Source organism: Salvelinus sp. IW2-2015, linkage group LG37 (genome assembly GCF_002910315.2).
Source record: "Salvelinus sp. IW2-2015 linkage group LG37, ASM291031v2, whole genome shotgun sequence".
Taxonomy (NCBI): domain Eukaryota; kingdom Metazoa; phylum Chordata; class Actinopteri; order Salmoniformes; family Salmonidae; genus Salvelinus; species Salvelinus sp. IW2-2015.
Window position 1 is genome coordinate 5,473,107 of NC_036876.1, and position 21,162 is coordinate 5,494,268.

The 21,162-nt window shown below is 45.1% G+C and overlaps 2 protein-coding genes across 2 annotated transcripts in view; both read left to right on the forward strand.

Moving 5' to 3' along the window:
- Positions 1–13,318, forward strand: part of LOC111960250 (neuralized-like protein 4) — a 34,133-nt gene extending 20,815 nt beyond the window's left edge. The window contains 23 exon segments of the mRNA XM_070437943.1: positions 40–221; positions 2,047–2,132; positions 2,356–2,518; positions 2,721–2,906; positions 2,909–2,927; positions 3,062–3,138; positions 3,257–3,332; positions 3,562–3,628; positions 3,630–3,732; positions 4,044–4,172; positions 4,273–4,418; positions 4,560–4,778; positions 5,027–5,125; positions 5,377–5,520; positions 6,057–6,227; positions 6,373–6,531; positions 7,159–7,338; positions 9,155–9,248; positions 9,351–9,458; positions 9,592–9,736; positions 10,058–10,170; positions 10,406–10,592; positions 10,789–13,318. Of these exon segments, the coding sequence (XP_070294044.1) occupies positions 40–221; positions 2,047–2,132; positions 2,356–2,518; positions 2,721–2,906; positions 2,909–2,927; positions 3,062–3,138; positions 3,257–3,332; positions 3,562–3,628; positions 3,630–3,732; positions 4,044–4,172; positions 4,273–4,418; positions 4,560–4,778; positions 5,027–5,125; positions 5,377–5,520; positions 6,057–6,227; positions 6,373–6,531; positions 7,159–7,338; positions 9,155–9,248; positions 9,351–9,458; positions 9,592–9,736; positions 10,058–10,170; positions 10,406–10,592; positions 10,789–10,993 (3,058 nt within the window). The 3' untranslated portion in view covers positions 10,994–13,318.
- Positions 13,319–19,523: 6,205 nt separating this feature from the next.
- Positions 19,524–21,162, forward strand: part of LOC111960414 (rho guanine nucleotide exchange factor 15-like) — a 17,341-nt gene continuing 15,702 nt past the window's right edge. Inside the window, exon 1 of the mRNA XM_023982405.1 lies at positions 19,524–19,831. The gene's annotated coding sequence lies outside the window, so the exon portion shown is untranslated. The remainder of the gene's footprint in view (positions 19,832–21,162) is intronic.

Consider the following 21,162-nt stretch of genomic DNA (forward strand, 5'->3'; position numbering starts at 1 on the left):
TATAGATACATTTAATTGTGTGTATTTCTCCTCGGGCAGTGCTACGGACGACTTCAATCACGGCGTGGTCTTGAGCGGCCGCCCGCTGCGCTCCAACGAGGTGTTCCAGGTACGCATCGACAAGATGGTGGACAAATGGGCGGGCTCTATCGAGATCGGCGTGACCACGCACAACCCCGCCTACCTGCAGCTGCCCTCCACCATGACCAACCTGCGCTCAGGTAATACCAACCAATCAGGTAATACCAACCTCTTACCCCTGCCCCCCTAGCAGGGTTACTTGTAGATCTGAAAGCAATACACTAGTAGGCCCAACTAGCCTTCTTTTAGGCTAGGTTGAGTTTCCAACTCACACCCTTCTAATCCTCCCAGGATTAGAGGATGGGGGCTTGATTCATCTAATTTTCCATACTCAAACCATGTTTGGAAAGGGCTGTGGATTGACTGATTTGATGATTCTGTTGTAGTTTGACTGATGTACTGGTTTTGTTGAAAGTTGACTGATGTGTTGTTTGTACAGTCGTTCAAGGGTTTATTTGTACTATTTTCTAAATTGTAGAATAATAGTGAAGAYATCAAAACTATGAAATAACACATGGAATCATGTAGTAACCAAAAAAGTGTTAAATCAAAATATTTTTGATTCTTCAAAGTAGCCACCCTTTGCCTTGATGACAGCTTTGCACACTCTTGGCATTCTGTGAACCAGCTTCACCTGGAATGCTTTTCCAACAGTCTTGTAGTAGTTCCCACATATGCTGTCCACTTGTTGGCTGCTTTTTCTTCACTCTGCGGTCCAACTAATCCCAAACCATCTCAAATTGGTTGAGGTCGGGGGATTCTGGTCATCTGATGCAGCACTCCATCACTCTCCTTCTTGGTCAAATGGCCCTTACGCAGCCTGGAGGTGTGTTTTGGGTCATTGTCCTGTTGAAAAACAAATGGCAAACCAGATGGGATGGCGTATCGCTGCAGAATGCTGTGGGAGCCATGCTGGTTAAGTGTGCCTTGAATTCTAAATGAATCACAGACCGTGTCACCAGCAAAGCACCGTCACACCTTCTCCATGCTTCACAGTGGGAACGACACATGGGGAGATCATCTGTTCACCTACTTTGCATCTCACAAACACWCGGCGGTTGGAACCAAAAATCTCAAACTTGGACTCATTAGACTAAAGGACAGATTTCCACAGGTCTAATGTTCATTGCTCATATTTATTGGCCCAAGCAAGTCTCTTCTTATTGGTGTCCTTTAGTCGTGGTTTATTTGCAGCAATTCGACCATGAAGGCCTTACCCACGCAGTCTCCTCTGAACAGTTGATGTTGAGATATCTGTTACTTGAACTCTGTGATGCATTTATTTGGGCTGCAATTTCTGAGGCTGGTCACTCTCTAATGAACTTATCCTCTGCTGCAGAGGTAACTCTGGGTCTTCTGTTCCTGTGGCAATCCTCATGAGTTTCATCATAACACTTGATGGTTTTTCCGACTGCACTTAAAGAAACGTTCAAAGTTCTTGACATGTTCTGTATTGACTGACCTTCATGTCTTAAAGTAATGATGGACTGTCGTTTCTCTTTGCTTATTTGAGCTGTTCTTGACATAATATGGACTTGGTCTTTTACCACAGGGCTATCTTCTGTATACCACAACTGATTAGCTCAAACGCATTAAGAAGGAAAGAAATTCCACAAATGTACTTTTAACAAGGCACACCTGTTAATTGAAATGCATTCCAGGTGACTACCTCATGACGCTGGTTGAGAGAATGCCAAGAGTGTGCAAAGCTGTCACGGCAAAGTGTGGCTACTTTGAAGAATCTCATACAGAATGTAATTGGATTTGTTTAACACTTTTTTACTACCTGATTCCATATGTGTTATTTCATAGTAATGATTTCTTCACTATTATTCTACAATGTAGAAAATAGTAAAAATAAAGGCAAACATTGTAATGAGTAGGTGTGTCCAAACTTTTGACTGGTACTGCAGGTTGACTGATGTTTTGTTGTAGGTTGTCTGATGTTCTGGTTTTGTGTCCCAGGGACTTGGATGATGACAGGAAACGGGGTGATGCACAACGGAACCACCATCCTGGACGAGTACGGACACAACCTGGACCGACTCAAAGTGAGTGGGAGACATACTTTACAGTCATCCTTAGATTATTCAACTCTACTCTCCCCCCTCTCTATTTCTCCATTTCCCACCCTCTCGCTCTGTCCTGTTCCTGCGCTGTCTTTCACTCCTTCTCTGTCACTATCAACACTTGCATGCTATCGTACTTATCACATGTTGCTGTGTGCTTCATCTCTTTCTCTCTGACCACTGTCGTCTCTGTCTCTTTTTCCAGGCGGGGGACACAGTGGGCGTAGTGCGTAAGGAGGATGGGAGCCTCCACTTCTTTGTGAATGGGGTGGCACAGGGCCCGGCGGCGTGGAACGTCCCACCCAGCATCTACGCCGTGGTGGACCTCTACGGCCAGGCCGCACAGGCCACCATCATGGACGACGTGGGTGAGCGAGGGGGGGATAGAGAAGGGTTGTTAAAGGTTCCTAAGACGATTCCAGAAGTTTCTAGGGCGTCAGATCAGAAAGGTTTTGGAACCACGTTATATACTGAAGACATGGAATGTATCTGTAGATGGTATGTGAATATCCTCATCCAACTAGCTTTGCCTCAACAACCATCCTCAACCGTTTCTCCCCTCTCTAGCAGACCTCCCCCCTCTCCCTGAGGACAGCTCGGAGGGCCCCACCGTCATGTCGCCCAGCAGCCCATGCTCGGTCGCCGGGGGCAACGGTGCCAACGACCTGCGCTTCCACCAGCTGCACGGCACTAACGCGGTAATCACCAACGGGGGTCGCACCGCCCTCAGACAGAACTGTCGATCCGAGTTCAACGACGCATCGTCATCTCTAACAGGTCAGTGTGACACACACACACACACACACACACACGCACACACCACACCTACTGCGTCATCTCCAACAGGTCAGAAGGTCCACACACACATCATGTGTTTGTGTGTGTCCTGACTTGTGTGTGTCCGTTGTCAGGTGCCTTCGAGACGGAGAGCTCTTTGAGATAGTCATTCAGAAGATGGTGGACCGTTGGTCGGGGTCAATAGAAGCAGGTAAGATAATGGCAGGTAAGACGTTTCTATTTACCCCTCTCGACCTTCTCACACAGCCCTATCCACACACACAGCAGTGGAGTGATACATGTTTGTCCGTGTGTGTGTTCTTATCCAGGTGTGACTGCGATCAGGCCAGAAGAGCTGGAGTTTCCCAACATGACGGATATAGACTACGATACTTGGATGCTTAGGTAAGGGGGGGGGGGTCTGTTTGTGTCATTTCAGTGCTTGACCATTCTAAATGAATGATTTTGAAACATAGATTAGATTCAGTCTACTGTTATCGAATCCTGCTGTGTATCCATCTGCTACAATGGATCTCACTAAGAAGCATCTAAGGAATACCTTCCTCTGCCTTGTGCATGAAATAAACCAAGTTTCATTTGAACTCCCTCTCTCACCCCCACCCCCCCCCCCCAGTGGCACAGCCATCATGCAGGACGGCAACACTATGCGTAACAACTACGGCTGTGACCTGGACACTCTGACCAACGGGCAGTAGGATCGGCATGATGCGCTCGGCCACCGGCGACCTTCACTACTACATCAACGGGGTGGACCAGGGGGTGGCCTGCACCGGGCTGCCGCCAGGTAAAGGTGAATGGAACCAGTGATCATAAACCTGTTATTACGACCCCATACATAGGCGAGGGGTCGGGGACAAAAGGCTCATGAACTGATTTTGAAATGGAGCTGATGGGTGTGTACTATGCACCTTGTAGCTAGATGGTAGAAGTGTCTCTGAATAAATCCACCTAACAGCTCAAATCTCACTGCTATTTTGTTTAATATTTCAACTTGTATTTATCAAGGCTAGTCTCACTGAGATCTCTTTGTCAAGCATCTACACTTTCCAAATATATGGTGAACCCCTCTTTCCTCTCCCTCCCTCCTTTCATCAGAGGTGTATGCGGTGATAGACTTGTATGGTCAGTGTGTCCAGGTGTCCATCACCAGTTCCTCTGGCCCTCAGGATAACAGTCTGTGTACCAGCAACATCACAGAGAAGAGTTTCTCCATACACTCCCCAGGTACTGACCGCGTGTGTGGTTTTTCTCTCAGGCTATGAATCTAAATAAGTTGTTGAACGAAAGGCAGGCTCACATCTCTCCTTCTTCCGTGCGTGCGTAGTGGCAGGCGTGGCCCACCGGCTCCACAGTAAGCATGGTAAGAACGTGGTTCTGCTGGGAGAGGGCTGCCAGGCCGTCAGGGTGGGAGGATACGCACATGGCATTGTCTTCAGCGCAAAGGAACTCAAAACAGACGAACTGTTTGAGGTGAGTAGTGCACTGTTATCTATCCAGAAGCAATCAGACCGCTCTATTTTCATAACACTTGATTAATCTGTTGTCTTATATATGCACGCGCATAACATTCATTATTGACGTTGTATTATTGTCCCCTCCACCCACCCCCAGGTGAAGATAGACGAGGTGGATGACCAGTGGTCTGGTTCCCTCCACATGGGTCTGACCACCCTAGCCCCTCCAGAGCTGCCCTCCTGCCCCATGTCAGGCCTGTCCCCCTCCCTCACACAGCTCCGGTGCAAGGTCACCTGGCTGCTAGCCGGGTCAGAGGTCAGACGCAACGGGCTCCTGCAGAGACAGAACTACGGCGCCTCCCTGGACAGACTGACGGTGAGAGACAGGGCGTTGGATTCCGAAGCTCTGTTGAATCAATACTTTGTACTTATTTTGTCATTTGTTGTACAGAGAGAAACAATGAAAGAAAGAGGGGGAGGGAACAACTGGTTGGGATTGAAAGATGGAGACTATAAACATTAGTGCATATGGAATGGATAGAAGGATTGTGATGAATAGATAAGTAGGTACTACATTTGGTGCCTGAGTTCGATTCTGTATTGTGTGTGTGTGTGTGTGTCTAGGTGGGTAACCGCGTCGGGGTGAAGAGATGCAGCGATGACACCATGCACGTCCTTATCGACGGAGAGGACATGGGACCAGCTGCCACCGCTGTGGCCAAGGTACACACACTTCATGAACGTACAACAGTTCTCTCATACACACGTCATACTTGTTCAATTCACACGCACAATTGTTTTCCTATCCTTGTGGGGACCAAAACATTGATTCCCATTCAAAATCCTATTTACTTTAACCCCTAGCCCTAACTCCTTACCCTAATTGTAAACCTAAGCCTCAAATAGCCTATTTCCTTGGGACCGGTGAAATGTCCCCACAATTTTCCTTGTTTTACTACCACCCCTACCTATAGAACGTGTATGCAGTGTTGGACCTGTATGGTCGTGTGACGGCGGTGTCCATCGTCAGTTCGTCAGTGCTGGAGGACGCAGGGAGCGTCAAGGCCCCCTCCCTCTCCTCAGACAGCTGCAGCGAAGGAGAGGAGGACCGCACGCCGGTGAGACACTGGTGTGGGGATGGAGGGAGAAGGGGGATAGGAGGAAGATGAGGGACTGATGGATGATATGCTTTCGCCTGGATCTTTAGTGACTATATCTTGACAACTACAATGTTAAACTTTGTGTCTAAAATAAGAAAATGTGTGGGGGGAAAAATAATTCTGTGTGGGGGGAAAAATAATTCATAGGCACTTAAATCTTTTTATATTGCACATTCACTCTCAATGGCACCATACACAATCAATTTMTCAATTGTCTCAAGGCTTAAAAATCCTTCTTTAACTGATCTCCTCCCCTTCATCTACACTGGTTTGAAGGTGATTTAACAAGTGACATCAATAAGGGATCATAGCAGTCACCTGCTCAGTCTGTGTCATGGAAAGAGCAGGTGTTCCTAATGTTTTGTACACTCAGTGTTTTTGTGTGAATTGATCTAAGGCAACAGAAGTTAAAAAAAATAGTTTGTTTAATCTCTCCATCTCACTCTCCGTCTCTCCTCTCCTCCCCCTCTCTATCTCCTCTCTCCATCCACCAGGTTGAGGGTGGTGAGCCGGCCCTGGTGCACAACACAGTCATGGCCTTCCTGGAGAACCATGGGAAGAACATCCAGCTGTCCCATCAGAACCTGACGGCGGCCCGTGTCTCCAGCTACAACCAGGGCCTCCTAGTCACAGCACAACCCCTGCCCCGACAACAACTGTTCCAGGTACTGTGTGAGTGGTAGGGTTAAGGGTGTGTGTGTGTCAGGATTCGATTGCGGTGTTCAATTGTTGTATAGGGGCACACTATTTTATACTGCATTCTGTCGCCATAGTTTGTGAATGACATTTTGACTATCAATGTTGCCATAGTTTCAGATCGACCGGCTGAACGCGTCGTGGACGTCGTCCCTGTCGCTAGGGGTGATAGGCCACTCCCCAGACCGCCTCAACTTTCCCTCCACTGCGTGCTGTCTGAAACGCTCTGTGTGGCTGCTGCAGAGAGACTCTGTCTTCCACAACTCACTGAAGGTACTGCACACACACACATCAGTGTTTCACCTATGTTCATTTCGGCACACCGCCGCTGCTAAGTCATTGCCGCCACTGCAAATACAAAAATATATATATTTTTAAACATCCTGCCAAGATGAGCTTTTAAGATCAGAGTGACGAGGTACAACAAGTTACATATCTTCCTCAGATTCTCATCAGATCATCCGAGAAACCTCCAAGGTAACTAGCTAACGAGCTTGTAATCCTGGAAGTGTAACCAACCCTATTAAGATACAGGAACCTTACGCCAGTGAAATCATTTTTGCGGTTAATATAGAAGTGGCTGGTGATGTTATTGAGATCAAGAGATACAATTCAACTGTCCTTGAGTTTCAAAGAAAGAACATTTTTAATTTTCATACATTTGAGTTGAAAAAAGTCACCGTAAGTTTTGTTGTACGACTGTGAGAAGGTCCCCTCCACTATCTCTGCCACAGCTACTGAATTAAATCCTAGGGGAAACACTGCGCACACACTCAAGGTACAGATAGCAAGACAAACACAACACAAAGCTTAATGGAGATCTCTCTTCTCTCTTTCCCTCTATCACTTCACCTCCCTTCTCTCCCCGTCTTCATCCCCCGCTCCACTCCTCCCCATCAGATCTGTGAGAACTATGGTCCTAACCTGGACACATGTCCAGAGGGTACAGTCCTGGGTCTGCTAGTGGATGGGAACAGCTGTCTGCACCTTTATGTAAACGGTATGGACCAGGGAGTAGCAGCCCAGGATATCCCTACGCCATGCTACCCCCTCATAGACCTATACGGACAGTGTGAACAGGTACGTCTGCCACTCCCCCACTCCCATTCCAAACCGTCAGAATAATTTTAGAGGTTGAGGAAGTTAAGAAACGTCTACCTGGAAAAAGAAAGCTGTTGACATGATTTAATGATGAAAAGTCAGTGGAAAACCAGCCCACCATCCAGGTAGCCTTCTGAGCCTACTGTAARTCCGGCCTGGGCTCTCTACTTCTACACAAACAGACTGGTAGTMATGGTCTGCATCCAAAATAGCACCCTATTCCCTATATAGTGTGCTACCAGAGCCTGGTCAAAGTAGTGCACTATTGGGCTCTGGTAGCACACTATATAGGGAATAGGGTGCCATTTTGGGTCCTGGCCGGTTGCGTCACCGCCTGGTATGGCAACTGCTCGGCATCTGACCGTAAGGCGCTACAGAGGGTAGTGCGTAGGGCCCAGTACATGACTGGGGACAAGCTTCCTGCCATCCAGGACCTACAGTTGAAGTCGGAAGTTTATATACACCTCAGCCAAATACATTTAAACTCAGTTTTTCACAATTCCTGACATTTAATCCTAGTAAAAATTCCCTGTCTTAGGTTAGTTAGGGTCACCACTTTATTTTAAGAAATTGAAATGTCAGAATAATAGTAGAGATTGATTTATTTCAGCTTTTATTTCTTTCATCACATTCCCAGTGGGTCAGAAGTTTACGTACACTGAATTMATATTTGGTAGCATTGCCTTTAAATTGTTTAACGTGGGTCAAACATTTCGGGTAGCCTTCCACAAGCTTCCCACAATAAGTTGGGTGAATTTTGGCCCATTCCTCCTGACAGAGCTGGTGTAACTGAGTCAGGTTTGTAGGCCTCCTTGCTCGCACACGCCTTTTCAGTTCTGCCCACAAATTTTCTATAGGATTGAGGTCAGGGCTTTGTGATGGCCACTCCAATACCTTGACTTTGTTGTCCTTAAGCCATTTTGCCACAAGTTTGGAAGTATGCTTGGGGTCATTGTCCATTTGGAAGAACCATTTGCGACCAAGCTTTAACTTCCTGACTGATGTCTTGATGTTGCTTCAATATATCCACATAATTTCCCATCCTCATGATGCCATCTATTTTGCCGCGCACGGCAAGCGGTACCGGAGCTCCAAGTCTAGGACCAAAGGCTCCTTAACAGCTTCTACCCCCAAGCCATAAGACTGCTGAACAATTAATCAAATGGCCACTGGACCATTACATTGAGCACCCCTCCATTTGTTTTGTACACTGCTGCGTCTCGCTGTTTATCTGTGCATAGTCACTTCACCCCTACCTACATGTACAAATGACCTCTAACCTGTACCCCYGCACACTGCCTCGATACCGGTACCCCCATATATAGCCTCGTTATTGTAACTTTTTATTATTTATTTTTAACTTTTGTTTATTTGGTAAATATTTTTTTAACCAACAGTGCAGTTCAAGAAGAGTTAAGGGCTTGTAAGTAAGCATTTCACTGTAAGGTCCACACTTGTTGTATTCGGCGCACGTGACAAAGTTTGATTTGATTTGGGACTCAGTCCTACTCAGGGCCACTTTTAGATCAGTAGCTAGAAACGCTAATCTGCTAGTCTTTTGCTCTATAACCTTTAATCCTGAAATACCTCCATCTGGCTAAAGTTACACAGTGTAACAGTCATAATCCCAATCTCATTTAGACGCTCCGTACTGAGTAGGTGTTTAACTGCGTAATCCCAGCCCTCCCACCAGACCAGTTTAATAATCTGTTGCCTGGCCTGGGACTACATAATCTGTGTGGCACCAGGGGCCGAGAGAATTCAGTGACACCCTCTGATGTCGTTGTCGTGGCAGGTTACCATAGTGACCAACACCGTGTCGACCGTGGGAGGGGAGAGCGGCGAGGCGCGTTGCCAGGGCGACATGGAGAAAGCGGACATGGTTGATGGTGAGAGGAGGAGAGCATGACTACTTTGGCAACTCTATACAGACCCTTTAATTCTGTGGCTCTGGGCTGAACCAGTGCTAACCTTTGACATCTGACCTCCAGGGATCAAAGAGAGTGTTTGCTGGACGCCCCATCCAGAGGTCAACCCCAACAAGACCTGTGAGTACCAGGCCCTGTGCTCGCGCTTCAAGGACCTGCTGACACTGCCAGGTGAGGAACACACACGACTGTCTTTGTGTACTGCCCTCTCGCTCTCTGTCTCGCTCTCTGACTTAATCATAACTTCTCCATATTTAGATTTTCTCTCCCTCCCTCTGCCCCCTCCCCCTATCATCTCTCTCAGATGGTTACTTCAACGAGGATGCCAAGTATAACCTGTGTTACTGTGAGTCGTGCCACAAGCTGCGGGGGGACGAGTCCTACTACAAGAGAGGGGAGCCCCCACGGGACTACGCACTKCCCTTTGGCTGGTGCCGCTTCGCTCTGAGGTCAGAGGTTACAGACAGCCAATCAGTGGGCTTCAAAAACTGTCTTCTTCCAATCACACTGTAGTGTGAACTATGTTCAACCAACCACTCTTAACATCAGTGACGGTGCTCTTCAAGTCCAATTAATCAGCCTGAATTAGTTTTATCTAGTTCAATTAACAAATACCTGAATTACTTATTCTCACCTTGGCGAGAGAAGGGGAGAATGAAAGTAAAAATAGTATACAGTAAAGCTTTGAAAACTGTCTGAGTATCAATGTCATAGGACTCAGGTAGAGGRGTTATCTAACATCATGGTGTGTGTGTTCTGCCTGCCTGCAGGATCAAGCCCCACTGTGAGGTGTCCAATTCGTTTAAGAAGTGGCACATAGCCTACCACGGAACCAGCGTAGGGGCCCTCAGACGCACACTGGACCATGCCCAGCTGCTCTCTGGTACGACACATTTATTTCCTTATCCACTTTTGGACCAACAAAAGATTGTGAATTGACCACAGGTTGCTTATTTTGAGGAGCATATCACCTCAAACTGTTGTTTCTCTCCGAAAGCAATAACYGCATTTCTAGCCTTTTGAAAAACATGGTCGATTTCCAGAACCATTTCCACTCATGATTAAAGAATGTTGAGGGTGTTGTAAATGAACTAAACCGCGTTGTCTTGGTGTTTCAGGGACGTCGTCCATCTTCTCTGTGTCTCCGGTGAAGACGGAGGGTCCTAACGGCTACAGTGAGCCTGAGGAGAACAGCAGCAACAGCCTCCCTGGCAGGGACAGGGAACGGGACAGGGAGGTGCCCCGGGTTCAGCTGTCCCCCACCATGCGCTACTCCGGCCTGGAGATGTTCGCCCCTAAAGTGCAGTACGTTTGTCACTCACTACCACTGTTTTCTACCTTGTCTTTCTCTGTTTTATCTCTCTCATCCTCTTCTCTCTCTGCCTTTTGCTGTTATTCAAATTGAAAAGATTACTGCCTTGTTCTTTCACTGTCTTGCTTTCATTCTTCTTCCCAAGACTCCTGATCTCCTCACTCGGCCCTTTTCACTCTCTCCCTCCAGATTCCGGGACCCCCGTTCTCACTGCTGTCACCAGGCCCAGGTGGGTTTCCAGGTGTGTGTCCGGCCGGGCTCCTATAAGGTGGGGCCCCAGACCCTGGGAGCCAGCGAACCCCTGGATCCCCGCTTCAGCAACACAGAAATCGAGTGGATCACCAAGGATCAGGGGGGCACCCTCCTCTACGGCCTGCTCATACGGGTGGAATGATAGCGGGAGTAGTGAAGAGATTGTTGGATGGAGAGAGAGGGGGAAAGGGAGCTACTCTCTCCCAGCGGTGCCTCCAAAACTACTACTTCTCCATCAACCAAATTCCAGACTTTGRGACTCTTTGGAATTTGGGAATTTCCCTCCTGTTGCTGGGTGGCTTGTTGATTGACAATTCAGCATTGTTTTGTTTGTTTAGGACAAAGTTTTGTTTATTTTTATTATTATTTTGTTCTCTGACACTTTTAACAGGGAGGGACTAGGGTGGATTCAGAGAAGAACAACCAGACAGACACTGCCTGCACTTTGTTTTGGACACTTCGTGGGCGATTTTATTTTTTAATTTTAACATGTATTTTAACATTTTTATCCGTCATAATACAACACTTTTTGTCACAGCCATTTTTATTTTAGCGCAGTTTTGTCTTCCTGGTCTCTGTTGTTCCCTCCCTCACTGTAGCTTGTTTTTTATCAACCCCTTTACCCCAGACTGATCACTCTCCTCTTCTCAAGTACGGAGGGATGGTTCTCCTCAGTTCTCCTGTGAAAAGGCTGAGTGCACAACCCRAACCGGTCCTGTTGCATTCCAAGACTTGGACCGTTTGTTGAACCACCTCGCAACGGCGACCGCAACACGGTCACTGACTATTGGATTTAAGCGAAAGACTTAACCGCAGGTCAGAAGGAAATGGAGAAAAAGAGCATTAGATCAAACAMGGAAAAAAGACTGGAAAAGAACCGTGAACTGAAGGACCTGAGAGCACCTGTAGAGGAACTCAAAAACTGGCGCAAAATGTTTACAGGTGTAACACTAACTGATCTGAAAACAAAGGACAGGTGAAAACGATCTGGTGGCTGTTGCCTAATGGGAATTKACTTTGACCCGTTCAGTTCCGGTTCATTCATATCAGTGTGGATGAGGAGAGGAAGCCATGAAGGACTATAGAGATGGACACTAACACCACTGTCAGAACTAGTGGGAGAGAAATGTTTCAATGTTTTTTCAACCAGTCAGTCTGGCCATTAAGCTTCGTCTCCCGAATTCTCCCCTATCACTGCTTTACCCCCTGAGTCATATTCACTTCACTGGAGATTAGAGGGATTATACACATGCTTTGTAGAGGGAATACCAGGGACGTGTTCAGCAGGGAGAAAACGTTTTGGAAACGGAGGTTCTACCTGAGCTTGTCCAATGAGAACAGTTCTGTTGCAAAAAGTCATTCTTACGGTGTGCCCTACTGAACATGACCTTGATGCATAAAGGCCCAGGCACGATTTCATTTCAACTAGTGATCGAAATGGGCCCGGACCTAAAGAGATCTCTCCTCATTCTCTCATTTTCTATAGCTAGTTCAGGAGGAAAACTTTGTGGATCATTGCAGATAGAAATGTCATGAATGGAGTTGACAGGATTCTATACCAGAGAGGCAAGTTTGTTTTAAAGGTATTTCTATCTGAACTTTCCACAACGTTGTGAACTGCTGAACATGCCCGTTTTCTCACATTGTTTACACTGGTTACGTTCAAGTCTTCCTCTCTGATCCATTCTGTCATCGTTTACCAGGGAGGAATGTTCAGAGCCAATCACATCATAGGGGTGTGGCTTCACCTTGGCGTGTTCATGCAAAGACTCTTGGTAAATGGAGTCTTTTTACGAAATGCAGGCCCTGATGCTGGAGTTTACATTGCGAATGTGATTCATTAGGGTTTTTGTCATTTTGTTTTTTGTAGTCCGTTTACGTTCTACCTGTCTGCTTCACGTTAAAACAAACTCCCTTTATTTTACATAATACATTACATAGATTAACACAGGGGTTCATTAATTCCTGATTTAAAATATTCAGCAATTTTTTGTTTGTACGTGGACAGCTCTTCAAGCATATCTTTTAACCATTCTGTTTTGTTTGGCAACAAAATAATCTGAGATACTTACGTATTACATACATCACTACATGCATAAATAACCCCACCATCTTGCCAAGTCATTGTTTTGCAAAAAAGGTGAGGAAAACAGTGGYATTTAGTCAAGATTCAAGGTTGTCGACTTTCCTCACACAAAACTGTGTGTTGTCTAACTTATTGCAAAAAAGGTGGGGTTTGAAAAAATGTACTTGCAACGTTCAATCAAAATGTGAAAAATAYATGGGGTTGTTTAAAAGCCCAGTGCTGCTTTTTACGAGAATGAATTTGTATTCTTTTTCCCCCATTTTTTTTTTATTTTCTGTATGTTGCATTGTACAGGCTGTTACATAACATTTAAATCATCTTCCTGATTTGTAAAAAAAAATAATGAATAAACCAGTAGACAGTATGCACATTATGACTCTGGATTGGCTTCATGTGTTTCTCCTTTTAAGGCTTTTCTCTTGGTTCCTTTTTAAAAAAATGTTTTGGGGTAGTATAATTTCTTTCTCCAGTCACTGACATGTCATTGCAGTGTTGCATATTTCCTCAATCACACCTTTTTTCAAAAATATTTATAGAACTGATTCCTTAACGCCAATAGTGTTCTTTCCGCTTTCCAAAAAAACTGGCGACTCACTTGATTTGCAGGAAGTGTTTTTATGACCCGTTCAAGTGCTAGTCGGAACCTAGGTCAGAACTAAAGGAAATTGTAATTTCTGACTTGCTAACTGGTTAAACACATGGCACATGTAGAACTACAACCAGTTAGCAAGTCAAACATTTCTGAGTTTCCCAGTTCCGACTAGCACGTGAACACTGCATGAAAAACACACCCACATCAGTCAATATACAGGGCCTTCAGAAAGTATTCCTACCCCTTGCCTTTATCACATTTTGCTACATTACAGCCTTATTCTAAAATTGATTCAAATAGTTTTTTTCCCTCATCAATCTACACACTACCCCATAATGACAAAGCAAAAACAGGTTTTCAGACATTTTTGAAAATGTAAAAAAAAAAAACGTAAATATTTACATAGTATTCAGACCCTTTACTCAATACTTTGTTGAAGCACCTTTAACAGAGATTACAGCCTTGAGTCTTCTTGGGTATGACGCTACAAGCTTGGCACAGCTGTATTTGGAGTTTCTCCTGTTCTTCTCTGCAGATCCTCTCAAGCTCTTTCAGGTTGGATGGGGAGCGTCGCTGCACAGCTATTTTCAGGTCTCTCCAGAGATGTTCGATTTAGGTTCAAGTCCGGGCTCTGGCTGGGCAATTCAGAGACTTGTCCCGGAGCCACTCCTGCGTGTATACTTAGTGTCGTTGTCCTGTTGGAAGATGAACCTTCGCMCCAGTCTGAGGTCCTGAGCGCTCTGGAGCAGGTTTTCGTCAAGGATCTCTGTTGCGCCGTTCATCTTTTGCTCGATCCTGACTAGTCTCCCTGCCACTGAAAACCGACCCCACAGCATGATGCTGCCACAACCATGCTGCACCGTAGGGATGGTGCCAGGTTTCCTCCAGACGTGACGCTTGGTATTCAGGACAAAGAGTTCAATCTGGGTTTCATCAAAACAGAGAATCTTGTTTCTCATGGTCTGAGAGTCTTTGCACTGTCAACTGTGGGAACTTTCCAAATCATGTCCAATCAATTGAATTTACCACAGGTGGACTCCAAGTTGTAGAAACATCTCAAAGATGATCAATGGAAACAGGATGCACCTGAGCTCACTGTCAAGTCTCATAGCAAAGGGTCTGAATAATTTATGTAAATAAGGTATTTCTGTTTATTTTTTGTAAATTTGCAAAAATGTCATTTTTGCCTTATCATTATGGGGTATTGCATGTAGATTAATTTAATCTCTTTCTGATCCATGCCTTCCTTTCATCCCCATCTCCCTATTTTTCACCCTGGGTAACTGCTGTGTGATGGGTCTGACGTTCTCTCTTCTTGCTGTTGATGGAACCAGGCCGGAGCTGTCACCTTCCCCACCATCATACTCTTCTCCTGCAGACAGAGGGGCAAATGGGATCAGACACATGCGCAAACACTGTGTGTGTGTGTGTGTGTGTGTGTGTGTGTGTATATCTATATCGCGCACACACACAACACAATATCAAAGGTTGATTAACCGATTGCTGCCCGCACCTGCCCGCCCGTCCAGCATCACTACTCTGGACGGTTCTGACTTAGAATATGTGGACAACTACAAATACCTAGGTGTCTGGTTAGACTGTAAACTCTCCTTCCAGACTCACGTTAAACATCTCCAATCCAAAGTTAAATCTAGAATCGGCTTCCTATTTCGCAACAAAGCATCCTTCACTCATGCTGCCAAACATACCCTCGTAAAACTGACCATCCTACTGATCCTCGACTTCGGCGACGTCATTTACAAAATAGCCTCCAAAACCCTACTCAACAAATTGGATGCAGTCTATCACAGTGCCATCCGTTTTTGTCACCAAAGCCCCATGTACTACCCACCACTGCGACCTGTATGATCTTGTTGGCTGGCCCTCGCTTCGTACTCGTCGCCAAACCCACTGGCTCCAGGACATCGTGTAGCACACGCTCCAGCAGGTATATCTCACTGGCCAATTCTTCCTTTGGCCGCCTCTCCTTCCAGTTCTCTGCTGCCAATGACTGGAACGAACTGCAAAAATCTCTGAAGCTGGAGACTTACCTCTCACTAGCTTTAAGCACCAGCTGTCAGAGCAGCTCACAGATCACTGCACCTGTACATAGCTCATCTGTAAATAGCCCATCCAATCTGCCTCATCCCCATACTGTATTTATTTATTTATCTTGCTCCTTTGCACCCCAGTATCTCAACTTGCACATTTGTYTTCTGCACATCCTATCATTCCAGTGTTTAATTGCTATATTGTATTTACTTTGCCACCATGGCCTATTTATTGCACACACTGTATATAGACCTTTTCTACTGTATTATTGGCTGTATGTTGGTTTATTCCATGTGTAACTCTGTGTTGTATGTGTCGAACTGCTTTGCTTTATCTTGGCCAGGTCGCAGTTGCAAATGAGAACTTGTTCTCAACTAGCCTACCTGGTTAAATAAAGGTGAAATAAAACTAGTTGACTTGTTGAATAAAACAGGACAACTAGTAAAACTGAGTCAGTCACATGTCATATACAGGCTTAGCCATGGGAAGTCGGGGTGCTAGGTGTGCTGCAGGACCCTTGGAAAAAAGAGAAATTAGAGAAGAAAAAAATTGTTCATCACAAAAGTAGTGTCCTCGGCCTTTACTAGTCCYGTATTAGCAGGCCGATATTGCCGTCTGTAGCGTGGGGAAAACAAAATGTTCTGCGAATTAAATCTCAGCACCCCCAAATATGCATACAGGCCTGTAACAGACAAACTATTCAGCAAACAAAGCAACTACTCCTCAACCAATCATTTCTCCCCTCCCACTTCCTCCTCCAATCTCCTTGGTGTAGACCTGTGCTCCGTTCCGGCCAATATTTTGAGCTGTCCTCCCCACTGCAACTTCCACTGATTCGGGAGGATGGAGAGGGGGAGTGGAGGGGGAAGGAACGAAAGAGAGTAGGAGAAAGGAAAATTAGAAAGAGTGAGAAATGTGCAGTGAAATAACATGAGCATTCCTATCCTGTTGTCTTCCTCTTTCACTAGAATCMCATTTCTCACCACATTATCTCTGCCTGTCTCTCTGTATCACTAACACTATGAGTCCTCTCCAGCACACTGTATTCCTCTTGGTTTCCGCTCTATGGTTCTCTCTATGGTCTTCCATACATCTAGTCATCACTCACTCCCATCGTCCAACACAAACACAAATGAACTGAAACAGACAGACACACACAAATCCATACACACCAGCATCAACCACAACATCCCCAGGCAGGAAGGTTACGAACAGGTGCACACACACACACACACAGACAGACAGACAGACAGACAGACAGACAGACAGACAGAAATGAATCAGTGTTGATGTTCTATGACTGACTGACTACCTCCTGCTGTTTTGTAGGTTCATACAGTGGTTAGCTATTTCGGCTGCCCCCCCTCTCCCCCACACACGCAGAGGGAGTGAGAGAAGTAGAGAGAGGCAAATATAAATATTAGAGCAAACTCGAAGCAGAAAAAAAGACAGTCACAAAACAATCCAAAATCCATAAAGATTTGTGTTTTTAATTGAATTTTAAAACCTACAATCTACCTGCAGTGAAGCCAYTCGAATTTACGTTCAGTCATTTAGCAGACACCCATACAGAGCGACCCACGGGAACAACCAGGGTCMAGCACCCCGCCCAAAGGCACAAGGACATATCCACTCAGTCAAACCAGGGACCCGAACCAGCGCCCTCTGAACAAAAATGTTAACACAACATGTAAAGTGTTGGTTTCATGAGCTGAAATAAAATCTCCCAGTAATATTCCATATGCACAAAAAGCTTATTTCTCTAAAATGTTATGAATAAATTGGTTAACATCCCTGTTAGTGAGTGTTTCCCCTTTGCCATGATAATCCATCCACCTGACAGGTGTGGCATATCAAGAAGCTGATTAAAAAGCATGATCAATACGCACCTTGTGCTGGGGACAATAAAACTACCTTTTAGTCACAAAATACAATGCCATAGATATCTCAAGTTTTGAGGGAGCTTGCAATTGGCATGCTGACTGCAGTAATGTCCACCAGAGCTGTTGCCAAATAATTTAATGTTAATTTCTCTGCCATAAGCCGCCTCCAACGTCGTTTTAGAGATTTTGGCAGTACACCCAACCGGCCTTGCAACCGCAAACCATGTGTAACCACGCCAGGCCAGGACCTCCGCATCCGGCTTCTTCACCTRCGGGATCGTCTGAGACGAGCCCCCCGGACAGCTGAAAGACTGGCCTACTGACCTAGACCTGATAGCCTGTAGCCTGTCTGCCTGAAACAAGGAGAAGGCTGCTATTGACTGAAACAGGTCAGAAAGCAAGGGCGGACAATGGTTATCCATGTTGATGGTTGGTCACAGACAGGCAGAGGGGTGTACATTTAAGGAGCCATAATGAATACTGTGTTGTCTATCAGTTATTTGTGTATGTTGGTGTACATTTAAGGAGCCATAATGAATACTGTGTTGTCTATCAGTTATTTGTGTATGTTCACTACCAACAAGCAGCTACACCTACTTCCATTGTTAATCAGAACCTGAGGCTAAAGCTGGAACCAGAGTTCACACACACTGTCTAGCACATCAAGTTGAAAGTCATCAACAAGTCTAAGTCGGTGTTATGTGCTAAAGGAGTTTAGGTCTCAAGTGTGACAGTGTGCCTCAGGCAATCGTTCAGGCAGAAATAATCATAAGTGACGTTTAACCATAGTATATAATGAGATGGTTAGGGCTGTGACCATACCAGTATCACAATATTTCTTCCATGTCAAAAATGAAACACAAAGCAGACCAAACTCTTTGGTCCTTTAAAAACCTGATGTATGTMAAATATTGTGTGCTAGAGCATGGAAAATAAATACATGTGACTCTAGATGACGACATAATGAYGCTTGTTTCCAACAAATAACTTAAATCCGGTTCCTGTTTTGTTTTCCTGCCACGATACCAACGAGTATCGCAATACTGATATCGTCCCGGCCCTAGAGATCRTCAGAGGGTAGTCAGTCAACAACTACAGTGCTGACTGTACCCACAAAACKTGTATAGGAGAAAGAAGGAAGGAAGAGATGAGATGAGTGTTAGATGTTGGACTGGTGGCAGCCGGATGGGAACGGAAGCAGCAGCACCGTGTCAGAAGTTTATAGAATCTGTCAAACTGAAAGACTCCAAATATGTCAGGTAATGCAGTAGCTATGTCGGACATTTCTGCTATCATCATGCCGTAAGCATTTCCCTCTAAAATCATCTTCTTCCTCTCTCAAGAGACCCCATGCCGCCTATACATTGGGTAAATCCATTTGAATTCAATCACTTTTTGACAGCACCCCTTTTGATTTGAATGAAACCTTCCATACATATTTGCCCATTGTAGAAGTGCTCAGAAAGTAACTTTTTGGACCTGAAAGCCAAGACTGTCAAGAGATAAAGGTGCTCAAAGTTGAAACATTTTGCGTACCCCATCATACCATGAGACATCCATGTCTTCATCACTGGAAAAGATAAACAGTGGAGATGTCAACCCTCCATAGGAAACCTATTGAAATCATAGAGATATAGATCATAGAATAGACATTACCATTTAATTTGACATTCGACGGTGGGTGGACCGGCGGTCATCTTTGTGGCAGTAATTTGAAGTTAACATTTCAATTGCAGTGGTCTGAAGGGATAGGTCCATTCTATGAATTCTATTTCTATGATTGAAATGCCACCCACCCTGTATTCAAGAGCATGTTGTGCGTCAACCGATGACGGTGTTTTGGCATTCGGGTCCAAAAAGTCGCTTTCTGACCACTTCTTCCAAACAGGTAAKTAAAGTCTTGTTTAAATTCAAAAGGGATTCTGTCAAAAAGTGATTGACTTCAAATGGATTTACCCCCATTCTTTTGTACAAGGCTGAGTAACTGTTCATACAAGTAAAACAACCACACCACGTCACAAACCTGTCTGACTAGCCGGTGCTGTTTTGAGAAAAAGCTTCAACAGAAAGACTAAGTCAGAGAAAAACACTGAGGATACTGCATTGTTGAAATTGTTAAAGACGGAACACCCTCCATCTGCAATACAATCTTAAAATTCAGGATGTTGTAGTTGCCGATATAGATATTTCCTGAATGGATTTGATGTCTTTATAGAGGAAGGTGCAGTAATCTGAGCAGCGTAGTCAGGTATTTGCATATTTGTGCAGTCAGTGCATCTATATCATTACAGCCTCATTTTTCAAAATGATGGACAACTGGATTAATACCTCAAACTGACTGGAATTGACTCCCAACCATGCATACAGGTGAGCCATTGGAATCTTTACAAATGTACGATCTCAATTCTCAACTCATCTCATTTCTGAAGTTACAGAGAGCAAAGCAATAACCTCCTTATAGAGAAGCTTTACTACATAGGCTGATGATAARTCATTGCTATGGTGACTAACCTAACCTCTCTTTCGGTTTAATATTGCAACATCTGTGGCTAACTCATCGGAAGTATATGCTGGATAAAAACCGAGGCTAATGTCTAATTTTGAATGACCTCTCAATGAAATTCATCATTTGTTCRTGACATCATCGTTTTCCATTTTTATAGAATGTAGGAAATCAAAATGGTGGTATAAATCCCGTCCGCTGTTTTGTAKGAATGTAGTGACTGTAACGAATCTAGTCTCACTCTTTTCTCTTCCTCTCTCTATCTCATCCGTGTTTTCTTCTCTCTTATACTTCCCCTGTCTTTCTATCATACCTTTTTTTCTAAAGGTTCCTCCATTCCTCTCTTCTCTTTAAGCACAAGGCAGACTGTGTCTCACTTCGGTCGCTGCTCTGCCCTGGGTTCCACGTCCCACAGATTCCACTCTCCTAGTCCCCTCCCATACACCATATCTGCTCCACCCCAGCACAGCCAGTCTCGATTTACCTCTTCCACTGAGCCTCTCTCTCCGTATTGCGCTGATTGTACCTCAACACCACAACGCTTGGAGAATAAAATCGTCTTTACTATCAGTGGAGCAGTAACAGTGAAATGCTTACTTTACTTCAGGCTTAACAATACCGTTGCCCAAAAAGGTATTAGGTGAAATAGGTAAGTAAAGAATAAAATACAGTAACCAAAGCAACAGTGCAAAACACAGTAGCCGCAGGTCTATATTCCTGTTCCGAGGCCTATCAAATCTTATAGCTAATCCGAGTGTCTCTCATAGCAGACACTCGGTAGGTCTGGCTGATTTGAGGTAGTTCGTACATGTAGATATGGTTAAGCTGACTATGCATATCATGATGAAGAGATGAGTAGCAGTAGCGTAAGAGGGGTTGGTGGGTGGCGGCACACAATGAAATAGTCCGGCGTAGCATCCTCTGACCTAGATGTTCAGGAGTCTTATGGCTGTGTGGTAAAACTGTTGAAAGGCTTTTTTGTTCTAGACTTGGCAGCTCCGGGGTAGCGCTTTGTCATGTGGTTGCTTCAGAGAGAATTCTCTTCTCTCTCTCTCTCGTCTCTCTCTCTCTGTTGCTCATTAAAGGAGTCTAATCTGACTGGTGCTCGTCAGAGCTGGGGTCTTTTGTGCTAATTATGTCTATGTGTTTAAGCCAGTAGTTCTTAAGTAGTGCTCACAAGCCAAAGTCGGTCCCC